Source organism: Sorex fumeus, unplaced genomic scaffold, assembly GCF_029834395.1.
Source record: "Sorex fumeus unplaced genomic scaffold, SorFum_2.1 ptg000264l, whole genome shotgun sequence".
Lineage (NCBI taxonomy): Eukaryota > Metazoa > Chordata > Mammalia > Eulipotyphla > Soricidae > Sorex > Sorex fumeus.
Genome location: NW_026606321.1, coordinates 8,181,433 through 8,209,256, shown reverse-complemented (window position 1 = coordinate 8,209,256; position 27,824 = coordinate 8,181,433). Strand labels below are relative to the sequence as shown.

The 27,824-nt window shown below is 57.6% G+C and overlaps 1 protein-coding gene across 1 annotated transcript in view; it reads left to right on the top strand.

Moving 5' to 3' along the window:
* The first annotated feature begins 590 nt into the window (after positions 1–590).
* UBE2QL1 (ubiquitin conjugating enzyme E2 Q family like 1) overlaps positions 591–27,824 on the top strand; it is a 38,844-nt gene continuing 11,610 nt past the window's right edge. The window contains exon 1 of the mRNA XM_056109055.1: positions 591–1,440. Coding sequence (XP_055965030.1) covers positions 724–1,440 — 717 coding nt within the window. The 5' untranslated portion in view covers positions 591–723. The remainder of the gene's footprint in view (positions 1,441–27,824) is intronic.

The window sequence follows — 27,824 nt, the reverse complement described above, 5'->3', positions numbered from 1 at the left end:
ACCCCCTGCTCGGGGAGCAGCGCGGCGCGGGGACGCTCACCCGTCCTAGTCCCCTCGGCCTGCGCTGGTGTCCGCGGTGCCGGACCCCGAAGGTCCCGGCGGGCCTGCTGACCGAGCTGGAGCGCGATCGCGGCCGGGACGCTCGGAAACGCAGAGCCTGGGGGGCCTCTCGCGCGCACTCCGGGGTCCCGGGGGCTCCGCCGCTGGGGGCGGGGGGCGCCCGGCGGTCCGGACCGGCGCGGCGGCGGGCAGCGGCGTTGCCCCCTGGTCCTCGGGGCCCGAAGTTTCCCCGGGGGCGGGGAAGGGGCGCGCTGGGGGGGGGGGGGGGTTGCCGCTCAGTCCGTTACGCGGGTGCCGGGGGTCGGCGGGCGCACGGGCGGGGTGAGGGGGGCCGGCGGACACGCGCCGCCTCCGGGCTGCAGCGCGCGCGGCCGGGGATGCTGGGGGGGGTCCCCGCCCGGAGTCGGGGGTCCCGGCGCGCCGCGGTCTCCCCCCAGCGGCCGCGCGGGGCGCCGGGGAGCGGGCGGGGGCGGCGGGCGCGGGCAGCCTCGGCTCCGCCCCGCGCCCCCCCCCGGCCGGCGGGGCCGCCCCCTCCGCGCCGCGCCGCGCTCAGACGGAGCCGCCGCGCCTGCGATGCTGCCAGGCGCCGCCGCAGCGCCCGCGCCCGGGGCCCCGCGGTAGCCGGCGGCGCACAAAGGCGCGCGGAGCCCGGCCCGAGCCGCGATGGCCACGCTGCTGCGCAAGATCGGGCTCATCCGCCTGCACAACCGCGACACCGAGGACCCCAAGCACCCGCACAACCACCGCGCCGCGCCCGCCGGCCCGCACCGCGCGTCGCTGCGCGGCAAGGGCGGCGCCAAGAGCGGCCACAAGCCGCCGCCGCCGCCGCCGCCGCCGCCGGTGCCCGCGGGCGACGCCAGCCCCGGGCCCGGCCAGGCCAAGGGCAGGCGCGCGGCGGAGCCCGCGGCGGGCGCGGCGGGCGCGCAGGGCGCCAGGGCGGGGCCCGGGCCCGCGGGGGCGGCGGGCGGCAGCCTGGTCCCCGCCGCGCGCCAGCAGCACTGCACGCAGGTGCGCAGCCGGCGCCTCATGAAGGAGCTGCAGGACATCGCGCGCCTCAGCGACCGCTTCATCTCCGTGGAGCTGGTGGACGAGAGCCTGTTCGACTGGAACGTGAAGCTGCACCAGGTGGACAAGGACTCGGTGCTGTGGCAGGACATGAAGGAGACCAACACCGAGTTCATCCTGCTCAACCTCACCTTCCCCGACAACTTCCCCTTCTCGCCGCCCTTCATGCGGGTGCTCAGCCCGCGCCTGGAGAACGGCTACGTGCTGGACGGCGGCGCCATCTGCATGGAGCTGCTCACGCCGCGCGGCTGGTCCAGCGCCTACACCGTGGAGGCCGTCATGCGCCAGTTCGCCGCCAGCCTGGTCAAGGGCCAGGTAGGAGCGGGCCGCGCGCGCCGGGGGACGCGCCGGGCGGGGGAGGGTGCGCCGGGGAGAGGAGCGCGCCGGGAGGAGGGATGCTCCGGGCGGGGAGGGACGTGCCCGGGAGCGGGGGCGGACGCGCCGGGGGACTCGCCGGGCGCCCTCCGAGCCGGCCCGCGCCCCGGGCGGGCCTCGGTCTCGCCCTCCTCCTCGCCTCCCGTCCCGGGGCCGCCCCCGGCTCGCCCCTCGCCCCTCGCCCCTCGCCCCCCTCCGCCGCCGCGCTCGCCACTTTTCCTCCTCCCCGGCGCCCGCGTCCCTGCGCCCCTGCCCACCGTCCTTGCCCTTCCGCGCCGCCCAGCAGCGCCCCGTTGTCTGCGTGCGCCACTCGCCAGCGCCCACCTCACCCTCCACTTCCTCTCCCTGCTTTTCCCCACACTTCACCTCGCCCATCTCCTACCCCCCACCCCCATCTCCGCGGGGTGGAACTTGTCCGCAGAGAGTTGCCCAGCCTGGTTATCCGCCCCCGCTCCCCCCCCCCCGCGCGCCCACCCCCCCACACGCACAGGCACACACACACACACGCGCGCACACACGGACACGCGGGCACACACACATCCCCAGCCCCGACCCCAGGTGTCTGCGCCCGGCCAGGACAGCTCCCTGCTGGCAGACATGCATCTGGTCCCCCAAGCCCTGGCTCCCCACCTCCGCCTGCAAAGGTGACAGTTTTGCTCTTGAGAAATTTCGCGGGGTGGAGTGTTGCAGGATGTGCAGGGGGGCAGGAGGCTCCGTCCAGGAACCGCCTTCGAGGACTGGCACCTCTGCGGGTGCAGGCCCAGGCTCCTCCCGGCCGGGGAACCGTCTCTGGCCAGGGCCAGCGGTGTTTACCCCGCACTGAGGGGCACGGGCTGGCTCTGGCGCCCACTCACCTATTGCATCAGGAGCGGCTTTGCCGCAGGCAGCCCCAGCCTCCAGTGAATGAATGAAATCCCTCCCCCCACCGGCCACACATTTCATGCCTTTTGCTCTCCCTGCTGCGCTCTCGGTGGGTTTCAAGGTGGTGGTGGTTCCCCCTAGCTGATATCAGACCGCTGCCAGATAGCGCTGCGTGTAATGGGCATCTCTGAGCAAGCCCTCAGCCCACCTTCTCTCTCCCTCTCCTCCCACACCAGATCCAACGCCCTGGGTCCCACTACCTGCTGCCCCCCAGCACCGCAGGGTCTGTCTCACACTAATCAAATCATGCTCCTGGGGCCAGTCTCGCGGTCCCCAAGCCAATCCCCAGGCCTCCTGATCCCAGCGGCCAAGGGCGCTCGTTGCGTTCCCCACCAGTCACTGGCACGGCAGCCTCCGCCTTCTGGGGTCCAGACTGCCCCAATGTCCTGATTGAGGACGAGGAGGGACGTGGCAGGCCAGAGAGGCGTCGGTCACAGAGAGAGAAGGGCCTGCACCCAGAGCTCCGCGCCCAGACCTGTGGCTGCCACCAGCTCTGACCTCAGGGCCTTCGCTCCAAGCAAGCCCCCAGGAGCAGGGGTCGGCTTGCTTCATTTTGAGCAGTACCTAGACAACAGGTGCAGAAGCGATTCTGCAAAAACGCGGCTGCTCTATTTTATGATGACGATTAAAGCATTCCTAACCAGAACTCTCTGGAACAATCTCTCACCTTCACGCCTTGCCAGGTGGGAAGAGCCCCGGAGAGGGACACACACACAGTTGTCCTCTTGCCTTTTGGAATCACAAAACTCTCAAGCTTGGGGACTTTGGAAGTGGCCCAGAGGCCCGAGGCTGCAGCATCCTCTCTGAGGGATGCGGGGAAACAAGATTTCAGAGGAGAAATGAGAAAGTTGAGGGTTTTTTAAGAAGATATAATGTGTTAAAAATGCAAATATTTCCCAGTTTGTGTTCATTCTATGGGCTGCTGTTGGCAGCGCTCGTGTGTGTATGTGTGTGCTTGTGTTTGTGTATGTGTGTGTGGTGTGTGTATGTCTGTGGTGTGTCCATGTGTGTAGTGTGTATGTTTGTGTATGTGTGCGTATGGATATGTTTGTGTATGTGTGCACGTGTTTATGTTTGTGTATATGTGTATGTTTTTGTGTCTGTGTGTATGTATGTAGTGTGTATATGTTTGTGTATGTGTATAGGTATGTATGTGCTTATGTATGTGTATATATGTGTGTATATGTGGTGTGAGTGCATGTGTGTTTGTGCGTATGTGTGTTCCTCTCTTTGTAATCAGAACTAAGAGCCCTCCATCCCCTTGCAGGAAGGAAGACGTTGTTGAAAATAATTATGATTTTAATATTTAATTAAAACCCCCAAAATCTCACTTGGCTGAACCCTGGGCCTGCCACCTAGGTTAGGTTGCCGATTCTAAATTCTAGGGTTCAGACTCCCTGAAATGATGGAGAGCACTTTTTAAAAGATGTATTTTTATTAAGGCACAGTGATTTCCAAAGTTATTCATAGTGAGCACTTTTTTAAATGCCCGTTCTCTTTCCTTGCGTTTAGCTTTTCCACATGCCGAGAAAATGGCGGAATATTAGACACACAGCAGCGCTGGGGAGGAACAGCGGCTGCCCTGGTGTGTCTCCCTGGGCCCGGCAGCTCCTGCCGTGGTCTCAGAACCGGGCGTGCTTGTGTCTGTCCCAGACGCGGGAATTCCTACCTGCAGCCTGGGCGTCGCATGGGCCGTAGTCTGTTCCCAGAGTTGAATAGGTTTGGGGGAGCAATCGCAGTGCCTGATTAGGTATTCAAGAGCCGGCCTGCCACCAAACCAGTAATTACTTTCCCAGGAAGAGCGCGTGCATTCCACTCCGGCCCCTCCGTCTGCCAGCGTTTCTGCTGTGGATGTTTTTTCCAGAGCTCGTGTTAGGGGGGAGGAAGTTGCTCTGCGTAGCCGAGTGCGTTCAGGGCCCCGCATGCCTGGTGCCGTCCCAGACATCTCCGTGCCTTTGGGAGGGGTTCACGGTCTGCTTAGACTGGCCTGTTTAGCCCTTTTAGGTGCAAAACCCAATGTTTGGCTTTTCCTGTGATGATGTCCCCGAGGTCACTCGTGAACACTTTAGCAGGTGGAGGGCCGGTGTGAGCCCGGCGTCCGCAGCGTGGTGTTCCGTGCTCACGAGATGTTCTCGCCGGTGTGTGCCCTGTAGCGGTCCGCTTGCGCCTTCTCTGGTGAGTCGGGGCCTGGCCCTCCCGGAAACGTTCTGTCCCATCGGCGTGAGCCGGTGGCACTGCCAGACCTTCGCCCGGCCCCTTCGTGCTCTGCTGGGGCACTGTGCGCTGTGGGTGGCCACTGTGTTTGCCTGTGTCCAGGGGCAGCTGTCCTGCCGACCCGGGCAGACCCCACAAACGCAGACCCCCCCCGCCCTGACTTCAGAGGGGCCCAGAAGTGCATGGGGTTGGTCTTTCCTCAGGACTTGGGGTGGGGGGTCCCCCGAGACCTCCGGAAGGGCCCTCGCCGGGCTCTGCAGCAGGCCCTGAGAGGCACGGCCTCCCTCTGGGTGGCCCTTGACGGTCACACTGGCCTGCTGGGCTGCCCCCCACCCACCCCGCAGAGCTCCCAGGCCCCCGAGGCAGAGCTGCCGTGCGTGAGCCCATCAGCACAGCCGCCCGGCGCCTGCCTGGCCCCAGCTCCAGGTGATGGCCTGGTGGCCCCCGAGGCCGGGGCATGGCCACTGTTGGCAGGCCAGGAGATCAGGCCAAGCCCTCTTCCCGTCTCCGTGGCTGAGTCAGCAGGAGAGAGCAGTGCCAGACAGGACGCTCTCCCGGCCGTGCTCCCGGGCTCCAAGCTGACGCCACGCCGGGGCTGAGCAGGCACCAAGGGCCAGGGGCAGCAGCAAGGGCAAACTGGAGAGACGCCTAGTGTGCCGGGACACACACACACACACACTCACACACTCACACAGCCACACGCTCACACTCACACACACACTCATACACCACACAGCCACACACTCACACCTACACTCACACACAGCCACACATATACACACAGCCACACACACACTCACACTCTCACACACAGCCACACGTCACACACATTCACACTCATACACACTCATTCACACAGACACACACACAGACACACACTAGCACATTCATACACAGCCATACACATTACTCACAGCCACACACACACATACAGCCATGCACTCACACACAGCCACACACACAGACAGCCACACACTCACACACAGACTCACACACACAGTCACATACACAGCCACACACTCACTCTCACACACACTCACACCTACATTCTCACAGACTCACGCACAATCACATACACACTCACACACAGCCACACACATACTCACACTCTCACACACAGCCACACACTCACACTCACACACAGCTACATACACACATACTCATACAGAGCCACACACACATTCACACACAGCCACACACTCACACACATACTTATACAGAGCCACACACACACAGCCACACACTCATGCAGCCACACACTCACACTCCAACACAGCCACACACTCACACAGCCACACACACACTATCCTACTCCCTCATCCGCACACTCTCAAACACAGCCACACACTCACATAGCCACACACACTACCGCACTCAGTCCCACGCTCACATTCACACTCTCAAACACAGCCAGAGTCACATCGTCATACACGGTTTACTCCAACGCAGCCACACGTTCATATAGTCGCAGACTATTGTACTCACACATAGCCATGCACACAATCACATTCTCACACACAGCCACACACTCACACTCACACACACTCTCAAACAACCACACACACTCTCACAGCCATGCATTCACACTCGCACTCAAATATAGCCACACAGCCACACACTCACACAGCCACACACACTATCGTACTCTCATGTACACACACTCACACTTTCAAACACAGCCATATACTTACCCACTCTCAAACAAAGCCACACACACTCATGTCTGCTCTTACTTACACACATTTTCACATACACTCTGTCCCACTCTCGAACACAATCACACACTTGCACTCACACACAGAGTCACATTCTCAGTTACACACACTGTCACTCCCATATACAGTCGCAATCACACACAAATTCACACTCATACACTGTGACACTATCAAACACAACCACACAAACTGATACAGGCACACTCTGTCTTAGGTTCACCAACACCTGCACACACACTCACTCATACAGTTGCACAATCTCACACACTCAGACATGCTGTGACACACACTTTCACACACACTTGTACTCACATGCTCTACACATACTTATGCATACCCACATTTACACACACTCAACACTCATACACGTACACACACCCTCTCATCACTGTCACGCACACACACACTACTGCTCATGCTTACCTCACACACCCATACACTCTCTTACTCAAACAGGCACAGTAACACATATGCACACCCTCACACATACACACTCACACACCTCCTCACACATGCATACATTCTCACACAGTAACGCACACGAACACTCTCATCACTCTCACACATACACACCAATACACACATACACGCTCACATATACACCCACACACACTAATATACACACACCTCATGCATACATACACTTACACTCTCAATGCACATGTACCCCCTCTTATGAATACACTCCCACGCTCACACAGGCACATGCAGTACACATGCACACTCACACATGCTAATAGGCCTCACGCACTCACACACATACCTTCACACACACACTCACACATGCACGCCTTCACACACAAACACCCTCACACACCCTCACGCACACGCACCCTCACACACAACCCCTCACACACACGCAGACACACACACGCGCACACACGCACACATGCACACACACACCCTCATACACACACGCAGACGCACACTCACACAAAGCCTCATACATATTCACCCTCACACACATGCACGCACACACACACCCTCACACACCCCTCACACACATGCATACACACCCCCTCACACGCACATGCACACCCGCCCTCCTTGGTGCCTCCCCAGAGCACTGCCCGGAGGCAGCCGTGAGCACAGTCCGTGGGGCTGGGGGTGCAGGCAGGAACCTGGCAAGGGGCGTGTCCTGCACTCGGCCGCTGGCCCTGCAGCTGGGATGAGTGTGCAATCCCGGCCCCCGCTCCCTGCTGCTGTCCCCGTGCCCGCCGGTACCCAGCCCACCTCTTCCCTCGTGACCCCGGACGTGACCCGGCCCAGGGAACAGGCTCCAGGGCACCTGAGGAGAGGGAGGGTGGGGCAGGCCGTGTCAGCATGGGCCAGCCCTGTCGCCTGGCCCCCCCAGCACGGGAGCAGGAGGGTCTCTCCTCTGGAGGGGGCCCTGGGGCATCCATGGCGGGACCCAGGCCCTGTCACACGGCGTGACTCACCCGGGCGGGCTCGTGGGGGGCTCTGAGTCACCGTCTTGTTTTGTCCTGTCCCGGCCGTGGCATGTAGGTGACAGAGGTAATTATCCAGCATGATGACTCTGCAGTTTGAGGCGCCGTGTGCTCGCCCGCAGGAGAGAAAATAGCTTGTTCTGATCCCGAGCGGGACAGGCGGACGCGGAAGGCGGCCTGTAAAAATAGAGCCCTGGGCTGGCAAACTGTCCACTGCGGGGCTGGCAGTGAGCGGGTACTCCTGCCCTGGCCGGAGGCTGTGCACTGCCCAGGTGAACGGCCACGTGCGTCCACGAGGTGTCAGATCCAGGTGGGCAGGGAAGCTGCTCGGCTTGTTAGGGCTTGTGGTGGATTTTGTTGCTGGTGGTGGTGTGGCGGGGAGAGGGAGGGAATAAGTCACCCTGTCAGCACTCAGTGCTTCACCCCTCTGTGCGTACTGGTCACTCCCGGCAGTGCTCAGGGCCTCCCCCTGCTCCTGTGCCCAGAGGTCACTCCTGGTGGTGCTCAAGGGCCTCTCCTTCCTCTGTGCCCAGCGGTCACTCCTGGCGGTGCTCAGGGCCTCCCCCTGCCTCGGTGCCCAGCAGTCATTCCTGGCGGTGCTCAGGGCCTCTTCTGCCTCTGTGCGCAGGGGTCACTCCTGGCGGTGCTCAGGGCCTCTCCTGCCTCTGTGCTCAGCGGTCACTCCTGGCAGTGCTCCAGGAACCCTGAGCAGTGACGGGAATGGAACCCAGCTCTGTCTCGCGCCAGGCACGCCCCTTCATCTGTGCATCTCCCAAGCCCTGCTCTGCCCTTCCCGGGCCCCAGGTATGTGCACAGACCTCCAGCCAGGCCAGCTATAAAGCCAGAGACCCCCTTCCCGCTCACCCACCCCAGGCAGGGCAGCCCTGCTCCTTGCACCACTGGCTGATGAAGGAGCCGCCTGGAAGGGCTTGAAAAGGAGAAGGGAAGAAGGCAGCCACCAAGACTGAGCTCTTCCAACCCACTTCCTGTGCTCCTGTGCAGATGGGGGCGGGAGGTGAGGAGGCTGGGACCGTCCCCCCCGCCCTCCCCGTCAGCCCTTCCCACCCAGGCCTGTCAGAGGGACTCGGGAGCCTTTAACTTCCAAGTGCCGGGCCCTCCCATGGGCAACCCCGACCCCCCAGGGCCAGACTCCTGCAGATTTGAGTGTGTGGTCAGCTGGGTCAGGCCCCCAGGGCTCCCCCCCTGCCGGCACGGTCTGATGCCAGCCCTGACTGCGGCCCCCAAAGCCTACCTTGCAGTGGACACCTTCACAACTGTTAGCCAGGACAGAGGGCGTAGGAACCTTGAAAAAGACCCAGGATCGTTCACCCCTCCCCCCAAAGTCGACTCTGCTACGGGGGGCTATGGGCCTGGCCTTCCGCAGGGAGAGTCCCCTACTGGGTCACACTGGGTGGCATGGCTGATTCCCCTTCATCCACAGGGTGGAGGGGACCTGGGCACACCAGAGTTCATCTCGACTCTCCATCGAGGGCTGCCTGCACTCATGAGCATTGTGTTGTTGCTGCTCGAGCGGGCCCAGTAACGTCACCATTGGAGACTTTGTTGTTACTGTGTTTGGCATATCGAATACCTCACCGGTAGCTTGCCAGGCTCTGCCGTGCGGGCGAGATACTCTCGGTAGCTTGCCAGGTTCTCCGAGAGGGGCGGAGGACTCGAACTCGGGTCGGCCATGTTGGCTGCCTGCAAGGCAAACGCCCTACTGCTGTGCTATCGCTCCAGCCCGTGTTGTTGCTAATAAATAAATAAGCAAGAAGACCAGGTATTGCCCAAACTATGTTCAAGGGATGTAAGGCCAGAAATTTTACTCGCTGCCTGGGCTTTCTCTGGCCGGTCACCATCTGAGATAAGAGCAGTGCTTGTGAGTGCCCCACTGTGGCACCATCAATCCATCTGTCCATCTGTCCGTCCACCCGCGGACCCCTCATCCCTCCCTCCATCTATCACTCATGTACCGCTCATCCCCACCTCTGTTTATCATCGATGTACTCGTCATCCCTCCTTCAAGTCATCCAATTATCCATCCCTCACTCCATTATCCATCCCCTTCATTTATCCATCCATCCATTTCCATTCCATCCAGTGTCTGTCCATCTCTTCATTGCTGTCACCCATTCACCCACCCACCTACTCATTCTTCTATCCACCTCTCATCCACCCACCACCACTCCTCCATCCAGTATTTATCCACCCTTCCTTCATCTAGTTATACTCCTGTCGATTACTCATTCACCCATCCATCCACCCATCCATCTACCTGTTCATCCCCCATCTATCCATCCACCCATTCATCCCCCATCTATCCATCCACCTATCCAACCACCTAACCATCCACCCATTGATCCACACATCTGTCCACCCACCCATTCACCCAGTCATCGACCCATCCATCCATCCATCCATCCATCCATCCATCCCCCACCCACCCATCCCCGTCTATCCATCCACCCATCCATCCATCCATCCATCCCCCACCCATCCATCTCCCCACCTATCCATTCCCCATCTATCCATCCACCCATCCAACCACCTGTCCATCCATCCATCCATCCATCCATCCACCCACTCATCCATCCACCCACCCATCCGTCCATCCATCCATCCATCCATCCATCCATCCCCTAACCATCCATCCCCGTCTATCCATCCATCCACCCATCCATCCATCCATCCATCCCCCACCCATCCATCCCCTGTCTATCCATCCACCCATCCAACCACCTGTCCACCATCCATCCATCCACCCATCCACTCATCCATCCACCCACCCATCCGTCCGTCCATCCATCCATCCATCCATCCATCCATCCATCCATCCATCCATCCCCTAACCATCCATCCCCGTCTATCCATCCATCCACCCATCCATCCATCCATCCATCCCCCACCCATCCATCCCCTGTCTATCCATCCACCCATCCAACGACCTGTCCATCCATCCATCCCCCACCCATCCATCCCCCCACCTATCCACCCCCCATCTATCCATCCACCCATCCAACCATCCATCCATCCATCCATCCATCCCCCACCCATCCATCCCCTGTCTATCCATCCACCCATCCAACCACCTGTCCATCCATCCATCCATCCACCCACCCACCCACCCACCCATCCACCCATTCCCCCTTCCATCCACCCATCTATCCATCCACCTCCATCCATTCCTTCCCTGAGGGTCCACCACAATTTGGGTGGTGGAGCCGTGCCCCCCCTTGCCGTTCCTGCATCCTCCCTTCCCTATTCTGTGACCTCTGCATCCTGCTCTGCCCCTTTCTCTGCCTGTGAGCGTGGGACTCCAGGGCCCCCATGAGGAAGGGAAGGAGGCAGCCTTAGGCACCCCTGCATGGGAGAGGAGGGAGGCCTGTGCCAGGAGCTAAGCACGCCCTTTCCCTGGGTGTCGTACAGCCGGGCCGGGCAGAAGCTCCCCTCTGCCTCCCTGGGCCTCGCTTCTCCCTTCTCCGTGGACGCGTGCCAGCCTCCCCGTCCCATCTCTCCCCTCCTGCCACCTCTGCAGTGTGCACCTGGCCTCACCATGCCTCGAGCGTGATCCTGATCATTCATTGGAGCCTGATGCAGTATCAGATACCCGTGCCCCTCCAAGGTGGCACCTTCCACGCACTGTGGCTGCCAGAGATTCCCTCGTTCTCTGCGACACTGCTCGTTGGGAACCCAGGCCTGGGGGGTGCAGTCCCTCACCACCACCACCACCTGTGTGATGTTCAGGCTGGCTCTCTCCTTGACCCTGTGGGCAGGGGCTGCCGCGCCCTGTGCCACCCGATGGCCTGCTGGGTCGCCTTTTTCTGTTCCCTTTGCCTCCTGCTGCCCAGTATTGCCCAGCCGGTGTCTCTGCCCCTCGTTGCCCATCTGAGCTGGCATCTCCGGGGCTTGGCTGTTTTCACTAGACATCAAGATGATCAGCTGCAGTGCCTGGTGCCCGCTGTGGGTCAACAGGTGAAGACCCTGCTGGGGTCTCCTCGGGGCTGACTTTTGTCGCTGGCCTTGTAGACGGTAGAAGACAGACTCGCTGAGATTGAACAAACCTGAGGTACAGGGCAGGATGGAGGGGGCTGGTCCCCACTGCTGCGTAGATGGGAGGAAGCCACCACCACAGCTGATGTGGCACACCCAACTCAGATGCCCCCCACGGTCCCGACATCCCAGGGGTGAGGCAGGGATGGAGATGGGGCTTTGCTACAGCACCGCCTCAGTTTACCCGAGGAGGTGGGGCTGCTTGATCTCCTTAGCACCTACTGAACTAGCCCGAAGGGGAACAACTGTGTCTGTCTAGATCCCCATCGACCTCAGGAAGTGGAAGAATGTTTCACTTCTTTCAAACTGTGGCAGGAGGATCATTAGTGCGGCTTGATTTCTTCTAGACACAAAGGAGGAAGCTCTTTTAGACTTTAAAGATTCTGAAAATAACTCCAGAAAGCCATGCTTTCTTGAACATAATTGTTACATTGGCAAAACCACTAGGATTGAAGAAATTACTACCTTAAAAATAACTTTCTATAAAATAAATACTATTACTCCGTCACAATATTTGGCAAGGATTCCCACAATTTCTTTATTAAAAGTCCCTAAGAGACAGATAATATTATACTGTCACAAGGGATCGGAATATTCCTCAGTTGAAATGCATTCGGCTCACTTAGGCATCCAAGGGAAAGAATTCCAGAAAAAGATTATACAGGAATGCTTGCCGTTTGGAGGTCTGGGAATGCTCCCCCAAATCAGAACCTGGGGTAACAAAATTGATTGTGTATTGGTTATTACAAAAAGCAGCCGTGACTCATGGAGAAAGCCGGGCATCATTACTTTAGCTGTCGCTGTTTATAGGTTAGGTCTCTTTTGCATGTCCCACCAGGGTTCCATTCTGCTCCCCAGGAGACCCCAGTCAGGAATTGGGCGACTTGTAGGAAAAATTCATTGCTGCAAGCCTTGTGTTAATGACCTTCTTGATTAGTGGCATCCTCTACCCACCCCCAACACACACACACACACACACACACACACACACACACACACACACACTCCCCTTCTCAGCCAGAGAAAAGTGAAAATACTAAGGGGAGGTCTGGAATTGACTTCCTGAGTGTTATTGACGGTGACACGCTTTGGAAGGGGAACTTTTGAGCGCCCCCAGCACTAGGTAGAGGTGAATCTCCTGCCTTGGTCTGGGGGACAGGGCTGACCTCCCGGACACTGGCACGCTTGGGTGCAAAATACCCCCCACCCCACCAGCATCCTCCGGAATCAGCGGGGGTGGTGGACGGATGGAACTAGAATCCTACAGGAAACTCCCTCGTGCCACATGGAAAATGGCCTGAGAGTCACACGCCAACCCCCAAGGGGTGGTCGCCCCCGTGCCCCCACCCCCGCCTGCCCTCCACTGCTTCCCGATCCCCCCAAAACCATTCTAACCTCAGAGCCCGGGTTCTCTGACTGGTGCCCCAACTAGGAGGTTGACGTGAAGCTTAAAGGAAATTATAATGCCTGAATAAAACTAATCTAATAAAAGCCGAGTTTGAGCTCTGCAGGCTTGAATTCGGGTGGTTAATTTTTAATAATTTAATTTAAAACAGAGTCCTGGCATCTGTCTTTTCGTGGTTAAGAGAGATGGAATTTCTCCCGTGAAGTAGGCATACAGGTCAACCCCAGAGGACCTTGGGGTCCCCTTGAACCTCTTCTCTCCACCCCAATAAAGAAAGGCAGATGGCCCTTGGCATGGGGACACCTCTGTTCCCCTCCTCTCAAAATAATGTTTTAGCTGCATAAAATAATGCATGTAGGATTTTAGAGAATTGCTCTGTGCCGAGGTGTAGTTGCTGCCTTTCCAAGGACCGAACTGGACCAGCAGGGTAGCTCAGGGGCCCGGCACTTGTTTGGCACATAGACAATCCTGGCTCCACCCCTGGGGCCACATACGGTCCCCCGAGCACAGCCACGAGTGTCCCTGAGCACAGAGCTTGGAGTAAGCCCTGGGCACCTCCAGGTCAGACACCGAGCAGCAGGCGGGAGCTCCCTACACAGTGGGGGTTGTGAACCCTGAACTCCACTGTCCCGGGGCCAAGGCGGCTTAGCCAGGTGGCTCTGCTATTCCTCTCTGTCACGACTGAAGTGCTTAGAATCACAGTTGGCAGTTCCTGAGGACAAAGACCTTTTTCTCCCCCAGGTCAGGGGTGCGTGGGCCCAGGAGGGAATGGGGACTCCCAGGCTAACGGTTGTCTGGAGGGAGGAGCTAGAGTCTGGGCACTGGGCTCTGCCCTGGGCCTCACCAAGTGGACATGTGGGCAGAGCATGGCAGTCCACCACTGCTGGCCAGGTAGCCTCAGCTCGAGGAGGAGGGAGTGCCGTGGGGCCCGGGGCCAGCACAGCTGGTCCCCGTGATGGCCATGACTGTGCTGGCCATAGACGCTCACCCACGAGCCCTCCGTCCTTTGTGTCTTCCCGCCAGCTTTGTCCCCTAGCTGCCGAGGGTCAAAGCACATAAACACATGCCTGCCGTCTCCGACATGCCCCCGACACTCTGGGGGCCGCACCCCACTGTAGGATTTTACACCCCACCACGCCCCATCAGCAGCACCACAGGAACACTGTGTGTATAATGGCGGGTTGCCCAGCACGTGCCCAGGTGACCCTGGGAGTTTCTGGAAGCACAGGATGGGGAGGGAACTTGCAGGAGGCCCAAGAGAGGGGGCAACAGGCGTGGACGGGGTTGAGGGAGCAAAGCAGTGCCTCTCTCCTCGAGCTCCTGCCAGCACCACACCAACCCCTCATTTCGCTGGTGAAACAAGAGACCTGGTGAGCGACCATGGACACCCACCCCCTTCCGCCCCCTGCTCCCCGTGGGGCCAGCGTCAGGGTCACTGCATCTCCTGGGCCGGGAGACCACGCAGGAGAGAGAGAGGGGTCATGGGACAGAATGATGGGGCCACGCAACTGGTGCACGGGGGCCTGGAATGGGGTCTCTCGGCACCTGCTTACTGTTCCCGGGACCCCTCGGCCCGGCCACCCTGGGACCCGCAGGGAGAGCTTCCGAGGCGTCCGGCCAGGAGCGGGAGGCCACTGGGCCCTGGCCAGGCTGTAAGAGCACAGCTGGCCAGATGACCTTGAGTCCTCGCAGAGCCCAACAGGGACACCAGCCCTGGCCTGCCCTTGTCCCTTCACCGTCACACACACCCTGCGCCCTTCTCGTCTCTGTCTCACATGCCCTGTGCCCGCCTCGTCTCTCCATTTGTCTTGGTGACTCCTAAGGCATCATGTTGATGCAAGCAAGCCGAGGTTTAGAGGCAACTTTGGAAAATTCTAGATTGCCCCGTGACACCAACGAGCCCGTCCCATCCTCAGTACTCTTTTGCAGACCTTGAGAGCAGTGCATGTCAGCTGTGGGGTGCAGGGGGTCTAGAAGGTTCTGGAAGAGACCCAGAGAGCCCCTGCAGGGTGGAGGGCATTTCTTAGCGGGGGCTGAGCTGGTGGAGGAGCCTTGGAGATGCCCCCCTGCTCTCTGCCCTCCTGCTGGCCTGGCCTGGCGCTCATACATCCAGTCGTGGCCACCTCGGGGGTCCTTGGGCGCGAGTCCGTTCCCTCCTGCCCACACTCGCCCCGTCTCTGTCATGCTCACACTCGGACACTGTGTCGGGGCATGGCAGAGACCCCTGTCAGCAGAGCAGCAGGTCACACTGGGCCCGGGGGCAGCCCTGGGGACTGAACATTCCATCACATGATGTGGGATGGGCGCGCATGGCCCCTGGTCCTGTCCAGCCTCTCGTGGAGCGCTGGTGCTGGGCTGTCCTTGTGAACTTGGGTCCCCAGAGCGTGTAGGGCCACCATCTGTCCCAGAAGTGGATGCCGGAGCAGGGCGGCAGCTAGCACTAGGACCCCCACCCACCTCCCTCGAGTCCGCCGACATGTCCCGTTGCTTCCCCAGATACGGTTTTAAGGCCCCCTGCCGGGAGAGGTCGGTGACCCAGGGCTGAAACTGCAGGAGGCAGATTCCAGCAAGCTGGGGGTCTTCTTCAGGAGATGAAGGGGGCGAGTGCCCCCACCCCGGCCCAGAGAACTCTCCGGGGATAGCTGGGGCCATCGTGGGTGGGGGGGAGGGAGCACTGGTCCGGGTCCTTGTCAGAACTGGGCCAGATGATTTGTGGGGGTCAGAAACAGCAGGAGGGGCTCTGCCCACACTGTCCTGCACAGCCGCCCAGCGGGAGCAGCCTGGGTGGACAGGCCCACCTGGACGGGCCCGGGACTGGGCTGGGACATACAGGCCTGGGGAAGGAGCCTGGGGAAGGGTCTGGCCAGCCCCGGGCAGAGGGCCCGACTGCTGCTGTGGGAGGGTCACCTCTGCCCTGACCACTGTAGCCACGCCCCCGCCCACCCCCAGGATACACCTGCTCAGGTAAGTCCAAGGCTGCACACAGGAGGCCGACCCATGTGTGGCCACCGGCCCATGGCTCCTGTCGGACCCCTGTGGACCTTCTGCTGGTGTCAAGGCGCTTGCTTGGCAGGTCACAGTGACACATGCGGCCGTGTTGGAGTGATTGTTCCTTTCACCACCACGCGGCTGCCACCAGTACCCCGAGTCCTGCAGAGCCGCAGTTCGTCTGGACCCAGGGCTGTCCCAGCCTCACTGGCTCCAGCCTGTCCCTTCCCCACCCACCTGGCACCGACAAGCCCTGCGGGTCTGTCCACACCCTCCCTGCTGCCAGGCCCTCCCCTGCCCCATCTTTCCCCTGCCCCGCCCTCCCCCTTCCCCGTCCTCCCCCTGCCCTGCCCTCCCCCCTGCCCCACCCTCCCCTCTGCCCTCCCCTGCTCTCCCTGCCCAGGGCAGACCCCCTCACACCCTTCTGCCCATACACACCTGCTCTCAGCAACACCAGGGCCATAACCCCAGAGGCCTGACCAGGCTGCCCTCACCCCCATCTCCAGGTGGGTTCCTGTCCGAGGGGCCCAGGAGCTCGACTCTGACAGGCCCCACTCCTGTCCCCTGCCAGGCTTCTGCATGTGCCCATGGGACTGGCCGGCCATGCCCCCCCCCCGCCCAAGCCCCTGCTCTCAGGGGACCGCCCTGTCTCCCACCACAGCAGCTGGCCCCAGCGCAGGACCCCCAGCCCACCCCACCTAGCGTGGTGCCCAGTGTGATGCCGTACTTCCTGCAGGGGTGCACCTGCCCTCGTGGGAGCACTGCCTGGGAGAGGGGAGTACGTGGGTCTCAGCACTCACCTGCTGTCAGTTAGAGCTGCAGTGCCACCCACAGAGTCCTCAGCCCAGCATGGTGTCAGCATCCCTCCTCCCTGGGTCAGCCTAGTTCCCTCTCCTAATCTAGGGGAGGCCACGGGCCATCCTGGCCCCTTCCCCCTAATCTGATGAGGCCATGACACCATCCTAGCCCCTTCCCCTTAATCTAGGGAGGCTGTGGGACCATCCTAGCCTCTTATTCTTAATCTAGGGAGGCCACAGGACCATCCTGGTCCCTTCCCCTTAATCTAGGCGAGGCCAAGGGACCATCCTAGCCCCACCGCCATCCTCTAGGGAGTGCTCCGCAATTCAGAGTCTAGGAAGTGAAGCCACCTGGCATCTGACCTGGCTCCCCAGCAAGGCTGTTGGTTAGGTTTGCTTCAGGGTCCCACCCGGTGGGGCTCAGGGATGACTCCTGCCTGTCTGCACACCTACTCATACCCGGACAGGAATCCCTACTGGCGGGACTCGGGGACCCTCTGTCGTACCGGCCACGTGCAAGGCCAGCGCCTCCCTGCTGGACTTTTCCTCCAGTCCTAACCAGGGTGTTCTTCGGAGTCACCTGGAGGAAGTAATGACTTTCCGAACCGCATAGGGTCTGGGCCAGGGCGGGCCAGACTGAAACAGAAGCTCACCAGGGCTGGCATGGTCCACGGGGTCCTTGGCCAGAGCAGGTCTCTCTTCTCTGTGCCCCCTTCTCTGGAGAGTAGAGGAAGTTCCCAGACAGCCCTTGCGTCCCTCCTGGGCAGCAGAGCTGGTGCTGACTATGGGCAGAGGCGGGCAGCCCTGTGCTCACCCTCAGCCAGGACACTCTGCCACCCACTGCCCGCCCTCCTCCACAGAGCCTGAAGCCCAGGGAGCAGGCAGATGGAGGCCAACACCACACTGAGCGCTGACCAGGGTTGCCTGTCCCCATCCATGTCCCCAGTATCCCTGCCGGGGACAGACATAGATCAGTATCCGGGCACACCCACTCATACCCGGGCAGACCCACTCATACCTGGGCAGACCCACTCACGTCTCGGCAGACCCACTCATATCCGGGCAGACCCACTCATACCTGGGCAGATCCACTCACATCCAGGCAAACCCATTCACATCCAGGCAGACCCACTCATACCCCAGGCAGACCCACTCACATCCAGGCAGACCCATTCATATCTGGGCATTCCCACTCATATCTGGGCAGATCCACTCATGTCTGGGCAGACCCACTCACATCCGGGCAGACCCACTCATATCCGGGCAGACCCACTCATATCCGGGCAGACCCCTTATATCCGAGCAGACCCACTCACATCCGGGCAGACCCCCTCATATCCGGGCAGACCCACTCATGTCCAGGCAGACCCACTCATATCTGGGCAGACCCACTTATATCCGGGCAGACCCCTTATATCCAGGCAGACCCACTCACATTCGGGCAGACCCACTTATATCCAGGCAGATCCACTACTCACATCCGCGCAGACCCACTCCTGGCTGGGCACACACACTCACGTCTTCCCAGGGTCCCTAGGCCACTGACCCGATGAATTTCACAAGTGACTTGGAAAATCTTTCCAGAAATGTCATAAACATCTGAGTTCTTAAAATGGCATAAGAATGAAACCTTAATACCCAGGGCTTCTTTATCAAATCAAAAAGTTTTACAGAGTTTTAGAAGGGACAGATATTTAGATAACTACAGTCTACCATGAAAAAAACAAGAAGAAATATAAAAATCTGCAATCTCTGACCACAGATATGAAAACTGAGGCAACAAAAAAATATCCCTAAAAATAAGAGTTCCAGGCCAGAGGCTTTGCCAGTGTATTGTACAAACCTTTTAAGATCTTAAGCCATAGACTGCAGATTCTTCAAAAGAAAGCAAGCTTCCAAATACATAATTCGAGAGCAGTCTTACCCTGATAACTGAACCAGGCAAGAAAAATCACAGGAAAGTGCAGGCTAATACTTTTGATGAGCATAGATGTAAGATTTTTCAACAAAACTACCAGCAAACCATATTCAGCAACGTATCAAAATCATCATGCATCATGAACAAGTGAGGCTTATTCATTCGTCGGACGTAAGAATAGTTTAGCATGTAAAAATAAATCAGTGAAAGCACTAAATAAAGGGAAAGAGGAAATTCATATGAGAGTAGCAGTAGATGCAGACAAAGCATTTGACAAAGAGTCAATACTCATTGATGGTAAAAGTCAATCAAACAGGTCTTGAAGGAACATATCTCAGCATAAAGTCATACACTCTAGACCCACCGCTAATACCATAATCCATGGTGGAAAACCAAACGAGATAAAATATCTACTCTCGTCATTTCTGTTGCATTTAGCATTCATTTAGCCAGAGCAACAGACAAGAAGTCTAGAAAGTGAAAGCAGTATAACCGCCATTACTTACAGATGAAGTGGTAACACTTATTTAAAAACCCTAGGGGCCAGAGAGATGGTGCAGTGGGTAGGGCACTTGTCTATGTGCAGATGACCCAGGTTCAGTCCCTGGCACCCCATATGGTTCCCTAAGCTCTGTCGGGAGTCACCCCTGCACCCAGAACTGGGAGTTAGCCCTGAGCACAGCTGGGTGTGTCCCCAAACCCAATACAAAAGAAATCCCTAAAGATAAAAAAGATAGTAGAAACAGTTAATGGGAAAGAGAATAACTAGTCAAAAAAGGCCTGTAACATTTCTCCATGCTGATGGAGGAAAAGAACTTAATCCAGAAACCCCATTTACAACTGTACCAAAAATTAAACATCCAAGAATACAGTTAACAAAGGAGTTGCAAGACCTGTGTAATTAAAACTACATGGTGCTCTCTCTTTCCTTTAGGGTGTTGTAGTTTGCAATAGAGGTACTGAGTAGCCATCATGTTTGGTCTATAGTCTACTTTCAGCACGCATCTCGCATCCTGAGCGAGTCCTCCAAACATCCTTTACTTGGTGTTCCCTTCTCTATCTGAGCTTCCTTTCCCCCCAAGCATGTGCTGCCGGCTTCCAGGTACTTATCTCAACTATTCTTGGGTGTTCGACTCCTATTCTGTTACTTGTACCTCATGGTGTTTCATTAATAAAAAAAAGAAAGGAAGGAAGGAAAGAAGGAAGGAAGGAAGGAAGGAAGGAAATAAAACTACATGCTGCTGTGAAAACACATAGAATAAGGCATGTAGGGATGGAAAGACATTCCAGATTCCAGAGACATAGATAGGGACAATTAATACAGCCAATGTCTTCCTTCTGCCAAGAGCATTATATAGATGAATTGCAATCCTGATAAAAAGTCCAATTAAAAATCTAATTTAAAAAAATTTTATTTAAGGAAAAGCTACTAAGGTTTGGGGGTGGAAGAACGGCTGAGCACTTGCTCTGCATGCAGGAGACACCAGAAGCCCCCCAGGCACTGCTGGGAGGGACCCCCAGGCCCCTGAGCACTGCCAGCTGTGGCCCCAATACCCTTCCCCAACACAAAGGCTTCTGGGGAATCATAAAGACTTCTAAACACTGTGGCAATCCTGAGGAAGAAAGAGAAATAAAGTCTCGTGTTTCCTGGTTTCCTGGCCTCAAACTCTTCTACAGAGCAGCAGTAATTAAAAGTGCCGGGGTTGGACTAAAGTAGGTGCATAATCACTGGAATGAAATTGAAAATCTAGGAATCAACCCACACACTTACCAATATTTGATTTGATAAAGAGTCTGAGATCATCCACTAGAGAAGGAAGGCGCTATTCAGCCAACGGGCTTGGGGAAACCGGGCAGCCACGTGCCAGAGTGAAGCTGAGCTCTCGAACCCACCACCACATGAGCGGCCCTCATGCCCGTCGGCCCAGGATGAGAAGCAGAGCAGGGAACACGGACGGGGCCCGTGACAGAGCATCAGAGAGCTCGGTCCCTCAGCAGCAAAGGAAATAAAGGCAGAGTCACTGGTCCATTAGATAACAACAAACAGAACCGGAAGCAAAGCCTCTGAGAGAAACACTCTCGATATGTGAGAAGACCTGCATATCCGAGGCGCGTACAGAACCCACAGCTTAACGAGAAACACCAACAGCCCAAACAAGCAATGGGCATGAGACGGAGCAGACCCTCTCTCCGGGTGGACACTGGGGGCTGGGGAGAGAGATGGCCCAAGGGCTGCGTGCATGGCGAGCCCCATGCATGTGGGACACCCGGCTTCTGTCTCCAGCCCCGCACGGTGCCCCAGGCACTGCCACGAGAGACTCCTGAGCACAGAGTAACCTCTGAGCACAGAGCCCAGAGTTGTCACTGAGCACCGAGTTGAGAGTAACCCCAGAGCACAGAGTAACCACTGAGCACAGAGCCAAGAGTAACTCCTGAGCACAGAGCCAACAGTCACTGCTGAGCACAGATCCCAGAGTAACCTCTGAGCACAGAGCTCAGAGTAACCCCTGAGCATAGAGCCCAGAGTTGTCACTGAGCACCAAGTTGAGAGTATCCCCAGAGCACAGAGTAACCGCTGAGCACAGAGCCAAGAGTTGCCGCTGAGCACTAAGTTGAGAGTAACCCCAGAACACAGAGTAGCCGCTGAGCACAGAGCCAAGAATAACTCCTGAGCACAGAGCCAACAGTAATTGCTGAGCACAGATCCCAGAGTAACCTCTGAGCACAGAGCTCAGAGTAACCCCTGAGCACAGAGCCCAGAGTTGCCGCTGAGCACTAAGTTGAGAGTAACCCCAGAGCACAGAGTAGCCACTGAGCACAGAGCCAAGAGTAAACCCAGAGCACAGAGTAACCCCTGAGCACAGAGCCAACAGTAACTGCTGAGCACAGGTCCCAGAGTAACCCCTGAGCACAGAACCCAGAGTAACCCCTGAGCACAGAGCCCAGAGTTGCCGCTGAGCACCCAGTTGAGAGTAACCCCAGAGCACAGAGTAGCCACTGAGCACAGAGCCAAGAGTAACCCTTGAGCACAGATCCCAGAGTAAACCCTGAGCACAGAGCCCAGAGTAACCCCTGAGCACAGAGCCGGGAATAAACCCTGAGCACAGAGCTGAAACACAGAGCTGAGAGCAGCCCTGAGCACAGAGCTGAGACCCCCAGAGCACAAAGCCAAGGGCAGCCCCGAGCACTGAGCAGAGAGTAGCCACTGAGCACCACCAGTGTAGCCCAGAACAAAGACGCAGAAAGGCCAAAGCCAGCATCAAGAAGGCCAGTGAGCACATGGGGGAAGCTCATCACCACAGATGGTCGGAAAGGGGCCAGTGGGAAGCACCCCTGCCCGGAGCACTCGCATCGGCTGAGGAGACTGCGGAAAGGGAGCCCCGGGCCCTGGTGCAGCAGGACGCAAACGGGGTCAACCGCTGTGGAAAATGGTATGGCGCTTCTTCAGAAGCGAGGGCTCGGGCCGTGATCCATGCGACCGCACCCCCTCCCCCCTGGACTGTCCGGCTGAGGATCGGGAAAGCAGTCAGACATCCAGTCCACCCGGGTTTATTGCAGCACAAACGCAGCAAGCGCATACGGTGCCCGTCCACTGATGGTGGCTGAAGGGACAGCTCAGCGGTTCACAGAGCACAGAACCCACAGGAGTCCTGCCCGTCACAGCAAGGTAGGACAGTAAGTCGGGAGGAAAGACAAGCACTGTACGGCTTCCTCCACGTGTGTGATCTAAGGATACGGAATGGATTAAGAGGCAAACCAAGAGAAAACGACAAGCCCGGGGACATTGGCATTAGGGTACTTGCGGGAAGGGGAAAGGCAGGATATGCCGGGTATAAGGAGAGAGTGAGGACCAGAGTTCAGCAGGTAGCTGAAGCATTGACCTGGCACCTGGCTGACCCGGTTCTGTTCCCAGCACCCGTAGACGGTCCTTCAAGCACTTCCAGGACCGTGATCCCTGAGCGCAGAGCCAGGGTTAAGCCCTGAGTACAGTCAGATGAGGCCCCAAAACAGTCCCAAAAATGATCAATAAAAATAGTAAGCGTTCTGGCATTGTTATGATCATTAAGGCATGTGAATTGCAACAATAAATAACAATTTACTAACTTTCTTGTTCAAGCAGTAAGCATTTAGATGTTTACATTCTGCTCTCAGGAAAACATCACTGACTCTTTAATACCGTAATTAAAATATTTTTTCAGGATTTTTTTCCTCCACTAAATGCATTTAACCAAAAAAAAGTCGATTAGAGGAAAAAAAATGATAAATGGATTTTTCCCTGCTGCTGCCAACTTGGATCTGCCCTGATGGCGATAATGATCGGAGAAGTAGATAGCTCTGATTCCATTCAGCTTAACAGCAATTATCGAGCTGTAATCAAATGTCCTCCGCAATGAACGTGAAGGCAGGAGATGCCGTATGGCAGAGGTGAACTCTTGGCCATCAGTCACCAAGAAGACAGAGCAAGAGGGACCCGTCCCTGGGCTTGGCCACAGCTGTGCTCCCGGGGACCTGCACCCCATCACAGGCTACTGCTGCTCCCACGACAGAATGAGATGTGCACTTTGTCCCCCAAACACCAGACCTGTCTCTCTTGAGGTGGGGCACTTGCAGGGCTGTGCCTTGTCTGTCTCTGGGTGGTGGTGATGCTGATGCTGATGAATAGCCATGGTGGTGGTGACAGTGTTGGTGATGGGGGGAGATGGAGATGGTGGTGACGGAAATGGAAATGATGGTGATGGTGAGAGAGGGAGATGGTGATGGTGGTGGTAATGATAGTGTTGGTGTTGATAAAGGCGATGTAGTGATGGTGATGAAGGTGATGGTGGTGGTGGTAACTGTGGTGATGGTGATGATGGTGATAATGGTGGTGACAGTGATGATGAAGGCGATGTGGTGGTCGTGGTGGTGATGATGGTGATGGTGGTGGTGGTGGTGGTGATGGTGGTGATGGTGGTGATAGTTGTGATGGTAATGATGAATGTATAATGGTGATGGTGCTGATGGTGATGTGGTGGTGATGATGGTGGTGCTGATGGTGATGGTGGTGATGGTGATGATGGTGTAGTGATGGTGATGGTGGTGATGGTGATGGTGAAGATATAGTGATGGTGATGGTGCTGATGGTGATGGGGATGATGGTGGTGATGGTGATGATGGTGGTAATGGTGGTGATGGTGATGGTGGTGATCATGGTGGTGATGATGGTGATAGTGATGATGAAGGTGATGATGAAGGTGATGTAGTGATGGTGGTGGTGGTGACGGTAATGATGGTGATGGTGATGATGGTGATGGTGGTGGTGATAAAGGTGGTGGTGGTAATGGTAGTGATAATGACTTTACCTTTCACTGTCATCCCTACCATTACCATTGTCATCATCCCCCAGAGGAACCCCGTGGTCACTGGCTCTTCTACTCTCTCCCTCTAAGATCTTCTGTCCTGCTGGTTAGGACCAGCCTGTCTGAGCTCACCAAAGATTCCCCCTCTCAGTGCTTCACCTGGGGATGCTGTTTTCATGTCTGAATGGGGGGAGTGGTCATCCTTCAGTCGAAGCAACGCCTCTTGTGTCCATACCCCGTGACTTGATCTCACCTTTCCCTGTGTCTCAGAGGACTGCAGTCTTTCTTTTTTCCCTGGGGATGTTTCTCCTCCATCCTTTGCCACCCACCTGTCCTAGCCACCTCCTGCAAAGAGCAAGTGCCGCCTCCGTGACTTGGCAGGCGCACCTCTGCCCTCTCGGCTTTTCCAGGCCAGCATGAGTGCCACAGGCCGTGCCTGGGTCTGCCATCACATGGGCGGTCCCCGCAGTGCAGCTAAGCCTCTGTCACACTCACAGACCCCTCTGGCAGCCGTCCAATGGTCGCCTGAGACCCTGCAGCCCCCGGCTTTCTCATTGCAGCTCAGAACCTGGTAGCTGACTCCCTCAGGACGGGTGGGAGCGAGGAAGTTCCTGTCCATCTCAAAAGTCACCGCCATCCTTCCTGCCCTATTCTGCTTGCCACTGCTGGCCATGGGTCCCATCCATACTCAAGGAGCAGGTCCATCTGGGACAGGAGGATCAGCAGGGAGGCCAGTGGCCAATGTCCTCTCTGCCCTCGTAGGCTTTGTCCTTCCCTCTTTCTTTGCCCACCTGGATGCTGCTCGTCGGCTTTCAGAAATCCCTTCTGCCTTCTGCGTAGCCTTTGGTTAGGGTTTCACCATTCTAACATTCTCTTCCAACATATTCATTCTCTCTGGCTCTTATTTAAAAAAAAAATAGTTTGGTGTGGGGAGTGGTGTCCAGGGCGTGCTCCTGGCTCTGTGCTTGGGGATCACCCTGGCGGTGCCAGGGGTCAGCCCGGGTGAGGCAAGAGCCCGGCCCACTGTCCTGTCTGGCCAAGGAATCTCTGATTTATTCCCCGCCCTTCCCGGCCTCTCACCCAGGAGGTGCCTGATCTCCTCACCGCCTTCTGCTTTGGGATCCCCTTCCGTGGTGTGTTGCTAAGTACGAGGGTCCCACATCTCCTGGCCGGGGACCCTTGCCCATGCCCTCCCCACACTGCCCCCGTCCCGTGCCCCCTGCAGGCCTCAGTTTTCTGCCGCCCAGGTCCTCTCTGTGGCTTGTCTGGAGCCGTGCTCCCACCTCAGCACCTCTCTGGAGTGCATTCCCAACACCCAGAGGGCACCCCTCCCTGGGCCAGTCCCGGGACAGCGCCAGACAAGCACCTCGCGCTGATGCAGAAGGTGGGCGTGCACAGGTCCTCCGCCGTCTGCATGTGTGTAGATCATTCCTCAATAAAGAGGTTTTGAAAACCATCCGAGCCTTTCAGATCTTTGATGCGGCCAATTCTATCATCTACAAATAATGAGGTCAACAGAATATCGCATCCAGCTGGCCCAGAAAAATTCTTAATACCCTGGGAGTCTGGTGAGCAGAGCTGGCAAGGCGGTTCTCTCACCACATCTAATAGGAAGAGTGAGGGAGTTAGAGGTGTCCCTGCATCCGTGCATGTGTGTGTGCATATGTTTGTGTTCATGTGTGCGTGCATATGTTTATGTGCATGTGTGTGTGCATATCTTTGCATGCATGTGTGTGTATGGGTGTGTGTGCGTGCATTGGTGTGTGTATATGTGTGTGTGTATAAGTATGTGTGAATGTATGGGTGGGTGTGTGCATGCATGGGTGTGTATGTGTGTATAAGTGTGTGCATGTGTGTGCATGTGTGTGTGCTTGTGTATGTGTGGTTGAGTGTGTATGAGTGTGTTTACATGCATGTATGTGTGTGCATACATGTGTGTATGCATGTGTGTGCACGTGTGTGTATGAATGTGCATGAGTATATGTGTTTGCATGTATGTGTGCATGCGTGTGTACACGTGTGTGCACGTGTACATGGATCTTTGCTCCCCTCGAGTCGGCGTCACCCTAAAACACCAGGACGACGGACCTGTGCTGGTTGCTCTCAGCAGCTCCCAGAGTGCTCCCTCCCTGGAGAGAACAGGGTCCCTCTCTGTGCCCTGCCCTGCCCTGTCCTGCGTCTCCCCGGCTCCTGAGCACTGGCTCAGCCTCACCCCAGCAGTACCTTCTGTGCCGTGGAAGGCACTGAAAGCCATCCCCAGGCTTGCAGGCGGCCAGTGGGCCCAGCGCGGCTGAGGGGAGGTGCCCCTGGCCCTGCGCTTCGACTCGCCTGCCCCCAGGGCCCAGTGCAGGTGACTCTAGGGTGCACATGGGGACAGCGCGGGTTCTATGCTCCCAAAGGGCAGCAGCGGCTCCCAGGCAGCCAGCGAAGCTTTTTGACTATCAGAGCAAAGTCAGCACCAGCCACCTCTGTCCCGTGCCCCTCCCGTCCGCCGGGGCCACCTCAGTGTCCTTGCCAAGGCCCCACGTGTATCACTCCATGCTCTGCTCTCGCTGCATTTCCACCGTCATCTCTCCCGTCCTGTGTCGTCACGAAGACCCTCTGAGTGCCACCATGTCTCCGGGAAGGGCAGGAGGAGGCTGGGGGGTATGCCGGGCCCCAGCTGTTCCCGGCTGACACACGCATGCACACATACATGCAAACACATATACTCATGCACGTAGAACCCGCGCTGTCCCTTCTCCACCCTGTGACGTGCCGGCTTCTAAGAAACTTTCGGAAGCCGGCAGGTCGGGGTCCCCGAGCCATGACGCCAAGGTGGGACCTTTGCTTTGGGATCCAGCTGCCCCATGAAGAAGCTTTCGGTGTTCGCTGGCTTGCTTGAGCCCCCCGCTGTGCCAGGCAGGGGAGAGGGGGAGCACCCGGGACGTGAGGGATGATGTTCCTAGCGAGCTTCCTCGTGACAGCAGCCGTGTCTCCCCGCTGCGGCCCGGTGCATGCAGCTCATGGCAGGCAGGTCCACTGTCACAGCCACAGGTCACTAAAATCGAGGTGGAATTGAGTCGCCTTCATGTGCAGTTACCTAGCAACGGCCAACCAGGCTCCCTGCCCTCCCAGGAAACCAAACCATCCTTCTTGATGTCTGGCGTCACTGTGTCGTGTCTGAGGACACTGCTCTGTGTGCGCATCCAAGGGACATCCCGCGAGCACAGCGGTGTTGGGAGTTTAGTTCTTATCAGGCTGAAGCCTCCAGCATCTCTTGAGTCATGAGCAGTGGAGTGTTTCGGCCGCTTCCAGTGGCCAGACCACACGCTCTGCTTCGAAATCCTCCCTCCTCTGAGGCAGGAACGTTCTCGAGTCTGGTGACCTGTGGCCGCATTGGCAGAGACTGGCGGGGACCACTGGACCCCTATCCAGCTAGTAACCCAGACATCAGAGAGCCGTGTCAGACCCTGAGCTAAGTCCCAACAACGCTGGGACGTCCAGGAGGTTCTGAGGCTATAGCCGAGGGTTGCTGGGGGGACTGTGG